The 9,970-nt window shown below is 36.3% G+C and overlaps 1 protein-coding gene across 8 annotated transcripts in view; it reads left to right on the top strand.

The window, feature by feature from the left end:
- Positions 1 to 9,970, top strand: part of ADAMTS6 (ADAM metallopeptidase with thrombospondin type 1 motif 6) — a 299,242-nt gene that overhangs the window by 126,321 nt on the left and 162,951 nt on the right. For all 8 annotated transcript variants that reach the window (XR_008618068.1, XM_055086592.1, XM_055086594.1 and 5 more), the window contains 2 exons: positions 3,260 to 3,303; positions 7,364 to 7,469. Coding sequence is in view for 7 of the 8 variants with exons in the window: in XM_055086592.1 (XP_054942567.1) it covers positions 3,260 to 3,303; positions 7,364 to 7,469 (150 nt within the window). In the remaining variant the exon portion in view is untranslated. The remainder of the gene's footprint in view (positions 1 to 3,259; positions 3,304 to 7,363; positions 7,470 to 9,970) is intronic.

The raw sequence follows: 9,970 nt of genomic DNA, 5'->3' as shown, positions 1-9,970 counted from the left end.
GCATCTTTTTATGTGCCTCTTGGCCATCTGTATGTCTTCCTTGGAGAAATGTCTATTTAGGTCTTCTGCCCATTTTTTGACTGGGTCGTTTGTTTTTTTGATATTGAGCTGCATGAGCTGTTTGTATATTTTGGAAATTAATCCTTTCCGGTGCTTCATTTGTTCCTCTTCTTTAGTTGCTCTGCCCCTGGGGCTCAGCTGTGGTTTTAGCCCCACCTCTGTATATGGGCCACCCACAGAAGTCTGCTCTGAAGGCTGCCCTGGAGCATTCGTGTCTGTCCGGTGAGGACAGGGCGCAGAGGTGGCACGATTTCCTGGGTCACGGGGGCCCCCGTGGCGACAGGTGCACGGGAAAGCTGGTGGCCACAAGCACAAGAGATCTGGCCCTAGTGGGAGCGTTTCCTAGTGCCTGGCGGCCGGCGCGAGAAGGTCAGCTCTGGTGGCGGCTTTTTGTAGCGCCTGGTGGCAGGCATGAGAAGGCCAGCCCTGTTGGGGGCTTTTCCTAGTGCCTGGCAGGACAGGTGGTTGGCGCGTGGGGAGAGAGAGGTTGCAATGGTGGCTCCACCCCCTGCACATCACTCAACAGTGGCGCCTTGCTTCTATGGCAGTCTGGGTTTCCTCCACAGCATTCCTGGTTGCGGATTGCCTCCCTCCCGTCCCCTCAGGCTGTCTCCTCACAGCCAACAGCAGTTTTGCCCCCAGGTTTGCTCTTCAGTCCATATGTTCCAGCTCTCAGCGCCTCCCCCCGCCCCCCCCCTTGTGCACCAGCAGACACACGTCCCATCTGGGGCGCACAGGGCTGTGGCGCGGACCATCTGTGTAGTTCTCACTCTGTCCTATCTGCCACAGACAAGCCGTGTCATCCTCCTCCAACAGCCTCAGATGCTCCCCTTCTGTCCCAACTGATTTCCCCGTCAGTGAGGGGATTTCCCCGGATGCGGGAACCTCTCCTCTGCTTTAGCTCCCCCCCAGGGGTACAGATCCCGTTCCGCTGCCTCTCCTCTTCTTTTTCCCTTCTTTCTTTCATCCTACCCAGTTGTGCGGGGATCTTTCTTGGCCTTTCCAGTGTCCAAGGTCTTCTGCTAGTGTCCAGCCGGTGTTCTGTGAGAATTGTTCCATCTGTAGATGTATTCTTGATGCATTTGTGGAGAGAGATGAACTCCACGTCCTCCTGCTCATCCACCATCTTGGTTTTCCCCCAATGCACTCTTGAATTATCCCTTTGCATTATGCTCTGGAGACTTTTACGCACAGGGGTGGGTGGGGAACAAGGCACCATAGCAAGATTTGGGATGGGTGAGAAGTATGCTTTCTTTTTTGTAAAGTAGAAACAGGATGATTGTGAAAGTCGAAAGAGGGACAGAATACTGGTGACTTGCAGGTGCATCCTCAGGCAAATCAATTTTAGGAAAGGGTACATATGGAAATTGAGGATTTGGAAGTAGGCTCCGTTTAAACATTTATATCTGCATTACCCATGGAAAGCCTTTTTTTTTACATTTTGTTGAAGACTGGTGGTATGGGTTCTATGTAATGTCATAGGCATTACACATATAATTACAAGATAAATTGGTTGTGACACCCAGAATATACTTTCTGGTGCTTTGGTAAGTACACCAAGTACCCTCTCTCTATCTTATATTCAAGAGTGTACCAGATACTGCAATCCTGTGGTTTCCAATTACAAGGGAAGAGAGGGGATGAATATGTGAATGGTCAGAAGAGAATGGTATGCAAGAGGAGAAGAAATCCCTTTTCTCAAATGTAAAGTGAACAAGATGAAGATTTTGAAATTCAAAAATAGGCAAAGGGAATCTCTAGGGATTTTAATGAGAATAACCAGTGGTATGCTGGTATATTTGTTTCTTGAAAATAAGTTTCAATCTGATGAACAAGAATGGGATTAATTATTAACACCTTCCTCTAGTATTATGGACTAACCATTATTTATATACAATTAAAAAAAAAACTTTTACAACCTGGATTTTCATTTAGTTGGTGAAATTTTATTTTTTCCCTGAAAATCTTTTCATTTGTAGCATAAATTGTAGGCAAATAAAAATGTTCGGTCTTTTTAACTTTATTTTTTATTCTCACTTTGGAACTTTGAATACTTTTGATTTTAGAGATTAGTTTACAAAAATATTATAAAAATACTAAAAATAAATATCCACATCAATACTGATTTAGCATTCTAAATGTAATATATTTTAAAATATGCAACATTATGGATTCCATCTTTTGTATTGAGTTATAATATAGTACAGCATTAGAATAAGTATCTGACCATCATTAGGAAAGCTTTCTATTGAGCTATTTATTTAGCTGTTTGTAAAATATTTGTGTTTTAACCACACTAAATTGCTGGTATACAACTAGGAAAACTATGTGATATCAGTTTTATTCCCATTGCTATATTGCCCTAGTTTATTTTTATTTTTTAAAATTTATTTATTTATATTTTATTTTGGGCCGCTTTGGGTCTTCGTTGCTGCGCACAGGCTTTCTCTAGTAGCGGTGAGCGGGGGCTACTATTCGTTGCGGTGCGCGGGCTTCTCATTGCAGTGGCCTCTCTTGTTGTGGAGCACGGGCTCTAGGCTTGCGGGCTCAGTAGTTGTGGCTCACGGGCTCTAGAGCGCAGGAGCAGTAGTTGTGGCGCACTGGCTTTGTTGCTCCGTGGCATGTGGGATCTTCCTGGACCAGGGCTTGAACCTGTGTCCCCTGCATTGTCAGGTGGGTTCTTAACCACTGTGCCACCAGGGAAGTCCCCTAGTTTATTTTTAAACAAGAACCTGTGTTAGAGTTAAAGGAACTCCAAATATTGCTTATAGCTCAGAAGTATAAAATATAGTCTGTGGCTATAATAAAAAAAAATTCCAGCAGGTCCAAAAGATATTGGGAATAAAAAGCCACCCATTTGCTTTTTTGTAGAAGCAGTAGCAATCTGCAGACAAGCTATTCTAGCTTCAAAACAGTATGGTAGATGGTTTTATGGAACTTGCAATTACAAAAATCCACTTTAACCTTTCTTTCTTACTGGCAGGTGTCCCATTGGCTTGCAGCCAGAGGCTGTGAGTGTAGTGCAGCTGGCTTGTCCCCCAGAGTGCTGAAAATGCCGACACTCCAGCTGGCTGCTCATAATTGTGCTGATTGTGGTCTGACAACCAGAGCTCCATGAAAGAAATGTGATGAATATACAAAAATATTTTACAAATTTGATCAGATTACAAACTTCATTTCTCTTTTTTCTCCTCTATAGATATGATATCTGCACTTATAAAAATAAGCCCTGTGGAACACTGGGTAAGTTTTTTATAAAGGGAGGATAGTTCAGATTGTCTTTTTGGTCCAATGGCTTTACTTTTTATTATTATTAATTTGGTAATTTTCTTTTCTGCCACATCTGAAATTATTCCTATAAACTGGTAAACCTGACCTTTGTGTTTATGTCACTTACTAGGAAACAAGTAGAATGATGATTAAAAACAGCTTAGGAGGTGATTCAAAATCATCAAGCAGTAATAATAAATCAAAAGTTACCACTCATTTTCATATAATCCATCTCTGTAATGTATTTTCCCAAAATACTAAGGAGTTTGAGAGCAAATTAAAGCAAGCAGCAACTTCAAATCTCAGTCTAGGAAGGAAAGGGAAAAAAAACTTAGGGGATACTTCATGGAGAGGCATTAAGAACAGTACTTCTTTTGGTCCAATTTTGTGGAGATTATATCCTCATAAATAAAGATATTATTGGAAAATTTTATTACCTGAACAGCATAAAACCAATTTTGTAAAATATTACAGCCAGAGGTGGAGAGAGAGGACAGAATTATCTTTCTTGTTCTTCCCAAATATCACTTGTTTTTTTTAAAGCAATTCTATAGTATTCTAGAAATTAAAAAATCATTTTGTTGCAGAACATAACTTTGTAGTGGTTAAAAGTTAACTGCAAATACAAATGGGGGGAAATGGTAGCTTTCAAGTAGCCTAAATTGTTAAGCAACTAGAATTATTTTAAGTAAAAGCAGGAGGCTTTTATATGGTGGGTTTTTTTAGAGTCATAGAGACTTTTTACAGACTCAGAAGTTAAGCAACTGAAGGTGAATTCTCTAGATTCTCTGACAAGTCTCACTTTTCTTATCTGTAAAGGAATAGTTATGAATTCTGTTCCTATGCACCTCATGAGAATTTGGGGATGATCAGATTTAAAGTAGAGGTCCTGGAGAGGTCAGTGAAACATCTCTTCAAAAATTAAAATTTCTCTTGATGATTTTACCTGCCTTCCCAGGCTTCTCCTTCCTCATTTCCCTCAGGATTTACAGCAAAAGGAGAAATCCCAATTTGACGATGACAAGTATTATGGTGGAGAAGTTTGCTGGTTAAAGTCATAACACAGAGAAAGAACTCTTTGCTGAGAGAGCTCACATCAAAAAGATTTTCTTCACAGTGTTTTAGGTTAACAAGACCAACAATAATCCAAAGGAAGGGAATCTGAGCTGAAAACCAACAACCGGCTTTGACAGTTTCAGTGCATTACCTTTTACAGTTTATTTAGCTCTTTGTTTCTCAATTTCCTTATCTGTGATATAGGAGTAATATCTGCCCTTATGCTGCAAGGATATTTTTTAAGTCATTTAAGGAAATATAAAGGCGTTTACTATAGAAATGAACTGGTGTTATTTAATGTAGAAATTATACTGTTTAACTTATTCCCTGTATTGTACACACTCCATAAGCATTTACTAAGTGCTTAATCAATTTTAAGTATAATATTCACCAAGTTTCAAAGAAGGTACAAGCTGTAGCTTGTATTCTCTATTGTGTTTATTTTGAGGAAGTATATATGTATAGCTATATGCATATGTATGTATCTATACATATTCTATTCTGCTTTTTGAAGGTAGTTTATTTACACTGAGATATGGTCTTCATTGGGACATGAATAATAACACTGCCTAATACTTTGGGATAGTTTATTAATTTCCAGAATCAATATTTTAATACTTGGGTACATGTCAGTGTATTTTCAATCCTAATATAAATTATTTTTCAAATTATAGACCATTATAACTTATTTTTATACTATTTCTTATACTGAAAACTGAATGAATTGTGTTGTTTATACATGTGTTGATTTTAATATGTGGAAAATATATTATCAGCCCAGTTGATCAGGTTTTTTCTTTTTGAGTGGTCTTTCTGGTAACTTTCATATTGGTTTTCATGCTGATTCTTGGATATTTTCTTGCTTAGTACTGCTGGTGACCAATTGTAACCTGGTTAAGTAGATTTCAGGGTGCAAACTGTGGCCATCAAACTGAGGAAATCTAAATGACCCGAATAGTAATGAAACCCCTATTAACACAGTCACACATAAGAACTTTGACAGCTTCAGTTTTACAGGAATAGAAAAAATGGTGGGAAGTTGTGAAAAATACATTAGCATCTAAATTCTTTTATTTTAGTTAAGATTTACCTTATACTTTCAACAAATAGTTATTTCTCAGATATGTTTTTTCTTAGGTTCTTTTAGTGGAGCTAACAATTTTATATCAGATGCATAAGTAAATCTGTGCTTACAAATACACCTTGGGGAGTCATTTGGAATTCTCAATTAAAAATAGGGCTATATGGCACATACCAAAGAAGAAAAACAACAACAACAAAAGGATAATGGCATAATAGATTTCAGGAAATATAAGTAATGTTAATTTAACAATAAATATTAGTAATTTTTTAAACCAAATTTCATAAAGCTCAAAACAGAAACAATATTCTAATAGAGTGGCTTTGTTTTTCCCATATCATGGACCATTTTGAACCCAATAGCTTAAAGGCAGATAATGTACTGCAAACTTTTTTGTATTTTCCCTCTCTCTGTCTCTTTTTCTCTCAGTGGAATTTGGAAGTAATATTCATTAAATATTTTTGATTAACCAAAAATAATTAAGTCATCCTGCCTCAACTAGTCCCTCTTTCCTTCCTCTTCTTCAAGTCCCAAGACTTCTAAGTGAATGGAAGGGCAGAACAAAGATATCACTATTATTACTCTGTAAGGCAAAAATCACCTCCTCCCCAACTCCTGTCCCCCCTGCAACATAAATCAGTAGGAAAAGCAGTCTATCAGCAAATCCAACACTAACCTCAGCTCTTTTCCAATGTGGTTATTAATGTTGATATTTCATATTAGAGCATACAAAAATATACAATTTCGAGAGCTTTCTTGTCAGTAAGAAGATGAATTGAATAGCTTTTACTGTTCCAAATTAGTGCAACTGGACTTTGTACCTAGCATAGAACATTGTTTATTGCATTCGATAAATATTAATTGAATTGGATTGAAATCACTTTTGGTGGGAAAGTAATTATTAATACCTGGGTGTTGATAGTAGACTACTATCATATAAAATATTTTTCTTACTTTTCCTTCAATTTCTTCTAAATAACTTTAGTACATATGTGTGTTAAGTATGACTTGGCATCTGTTTCCTTATAACACATGACATTATATCTTTCACACAAAAATTCTTTTTTCTCAGCACTATTTTAAAGTTTTGAACTAATCACAGAGCATGATATTCATTTGGAAATAAATACTAAAACTTTTACATACTAAAATTCCCAAGGAAAGAATACCTTGAGTAATATAACATTTCACTAGGATCAGTGAATTAACACCATAGTTTTTGCTTTATTACTAAAACTAATGCATTTAAGGGGGGTGAGAGAGGGGAGAACCATGCTGAATGTGTGGATGACTTTCCGCCCATTAAAATACTTATAGAAATTGTTGCATCACTTGCAGGACTAATTTCAGAAGATTAAAAAAATGCAAAAACCTCCCATCTTTAACAGTTCTTTTTCTGTTTTGAGTCATTCATTTTTGTTTTTATAAAAATGTCATTTTTAAAAACCATTTGGGATTCCCTTTTTTTGGTAACTAAAAAGTTGCTTGTATATTTTTATGAACCCACTAAACTTAAACAGATCCTTTTAGAAAAATAATGTGGATATATTTTGCTTTCTACAGCCTGAAGAATGTTAAAATAGAAATGCTTTCTTGAATTCCCTCTTCTGGCTCAAGTTACTAGGTGGTCCCAAGTTACCAGAAGTAAAATTTATAAATCTAACCCCTAGTCTAGACATTTTCCAGCACTGACTGCAGTTCAAAAAATATTAATGTCTAGCCGGCAAAGTGAAACTCCCCCCAGTGATTTTGCAAATGACTAGAAAGTTAACCTTTTGCCAACTGCTCCTTCTGTGCATGGAGGTTATTAAAAAGAATCCAGGCATTTATAAGTATGGGCTTTTTAAAACTGAAACACCTTGGCTTGACCCTTTGTGTCTCCTTCTGTTTATTCAGGCTTGGCCTCTGTGGCTGGAATGTGTGAGCCTGAAAGGAGCTGCAGCATTAATGAAGACATTGGCCTGGGTTCAGCTTTTACCATTGCACATGAGATTGGTCACAAGTGAGTGAGTTTAAGAAAATCAAAATAAATTTTAGAACTCCACTCTTTTGAGCAACTCATAACTCCTGTGTGGAACGCCCGGGCTCAACCATATTTTACTGCCTTTTTGTCTGATTTCAATAGAGAATGTTATCATTTAAGGTATCGGGATAAATCATCTTAAGAACTGGAGACTTGTTAAATAATCTTTCTGATTCAATGACTAGTGTCCTCAGAGTGGTGAATGCACCACACTTAAGTTTTGTTATGTACATTTGAAACAACTTAGCTTTACCGTGGTCCACTCAACACCGAGTTTCTCACAGTCAAATTGTTTAAATGATCTTTCTTTTTCTCAAGTGACAATACATATATATTTAAAAATCATCATTGACACCATTACCATAAAGTGTACTTTGAGTTTTCACTCTTCATACAGCTGTGAGCATGCCTTTTCTAGGTTTGTGTAATCACTGCTAGCAACTTGTATTTTCAGGTGCACTTGCGTGTCAGTGGAAAAAAAAACAACCCTGATATTTACAAGAGTAGTGAGATATCATCCTCACTACTTTTCAGGAGGATCTGGAGTTTTTAATATTTGTTTTAAATAAATCTGTGCCAAAAACTATCCTATGACTTCCCCCTCCCCCAACCCACCACCCAATAGCGATAAAACCCTTACTTTATTTTAAATAACAGGCAATAGTAAATGTAAAAGCTTGCTTATGTGGAGGCAGAGAAGTTTGAAAACTTTAAAAGGATAGTCAAACATTTTAAACTAAAACAAGCAGCCTATTTGTAAGAACTTCTGATGTTTATATGATTTAAATTTTACAGTCTGCTTTTTTTGGTAGAAAAATGGATGGGGGAAAAAAGAACAAATAAAATGAATGTTTATTATATGACTTGCCTCAGAGGTCATTCCTGAGATAAATCTGTAGTTCAGCTTTTTTTTTTTTTCCCAAAGGGGAGAGTAAAATTGGGTCAGTCTGTTGCATTATTTTGAAAATTGCAATTTAAATTTTACCAAATTGGTATTGATTTATGTGTGAATTCAAGTAACCAACAAGTTTCAAACCTGACTTAATTCAGACACAGGGAAAAGTCAGTATTACACTTTTAGTGGAATCCTAAGAATATTGGTATTCTAGTTTCCATTTCAATAAACAGCAGGGGAACAAAAGGGAAAAGCCTTCTTAACCAGGCAGTTTATCTTCAACTCACTTAAAAATCTGACTCATTAATTACTGTCATAATCTTATGCAACCAGGCTGAATTTAATAGGTTCTGTTAGATTCAATTAAATTGAAAGGTTAGGACAAGTAACATGCAGTGGATAAATAATGTGTGTATGAGAGCAGTATTACCTCATGCAGCCATGAGTTAGTCAATGTCAATGTATGCATTATAAGTCCCATTCTTATATGTACTTAAATAGGCAAGGTGAGGGTTTATCTCTCTTTTCATCTTTTAGTAAGATTCTAACTGAGCTACTCTGAGGCTTCCTAGATTTTTTGTTGACCATATGGATAATTCCTTTTAATTCTTCCTAAGATGAATGGTTTGTACCTTATGTAGAAGAAATGTAGAAGAGAAGTAGAATATAGCTCTTAAGATTTATGTGCCTTGGTGCAACTTTATTTCATAGCTAATTCTTTTTTGATGATGTGAGTGTTAAAAATGGGGGGGAGGAATTCACAAAATGCTTTATATTGAAAGCCAGAAGAAACGCTTCAATTCAAAAATGTTATTTGAAGCCCTAAAAATTAACTTTCTTTCCATGTTGATTCCTATGTCACTATCCCCCATCCCTTTGTCCTCAGACAACTAGGTAGGGTATGTTTAACACATTGTCTTATTCATGGATGAAAATCCTTTTACTTGCTTTTAAGATCTTAGGGTTTAGCTTTAAGGAATTTAGCAAGTCAACTCTAGTACAACTCATGTCATCATTAAAATATAGTGCTCTCTATTCTTCCTGAAACAAAATAATAGTCATGGTAAATATATCACGTATACTTTTCAAATAGAGTATAATGTGCTCTATACTCTATAGAGTATAAAACAAAGTTTTTTGTAATTTTTATCATTTAGTAGAATGAATGTTAAATGATGTGATGATATCTCCAGATTAATTACAGTGAAAAATATTCGACCATGAATTAGTGAGAAGTGCCTCTACTGAGTCACTAGAATGCAAATACTTTCTACCAATCTTTAGGTTGTGTAGAATATGGTTTCGCACCCATTGCATACTTATGTAGGGATATTATATCCATTTTAAACAGCAATGGATAACTTCTTTTCTTTGGCTAGGCCTTAGTGACCACTTTTTATTTCCGTTCACTCCCTTATGCAAACAAGAAATTAGTTTCCTTGTCAAATGAAAAACTGAGCTTTATGCTATATTTAAATGACGTCTAGTTTTAATGAAGGCTATAAGCTATCAACACTTAATGAAATCTTATAGAAAAGAATATTCTTTGAAAGATTTATTTATTTATTTATTTATTTATTTATTT

Source organism: Physeter macrocephalus, chromosome 8 (assembly GCF_002837175.3).
Source record: "Physeter macrocephalus isolate SW-GA chromosome 8, ASM283717v5, whole genome shotgun sequence".
Lineage (NCBI taxonomy): Eukaryota > Metazoa > Chordata > Mammalia > Artiodactyla > Physeteridae > Physeter > Physeter macrocephalus.
This window is presented reverse-complemented; position numbering and strand designations above follow the sequence as displayed.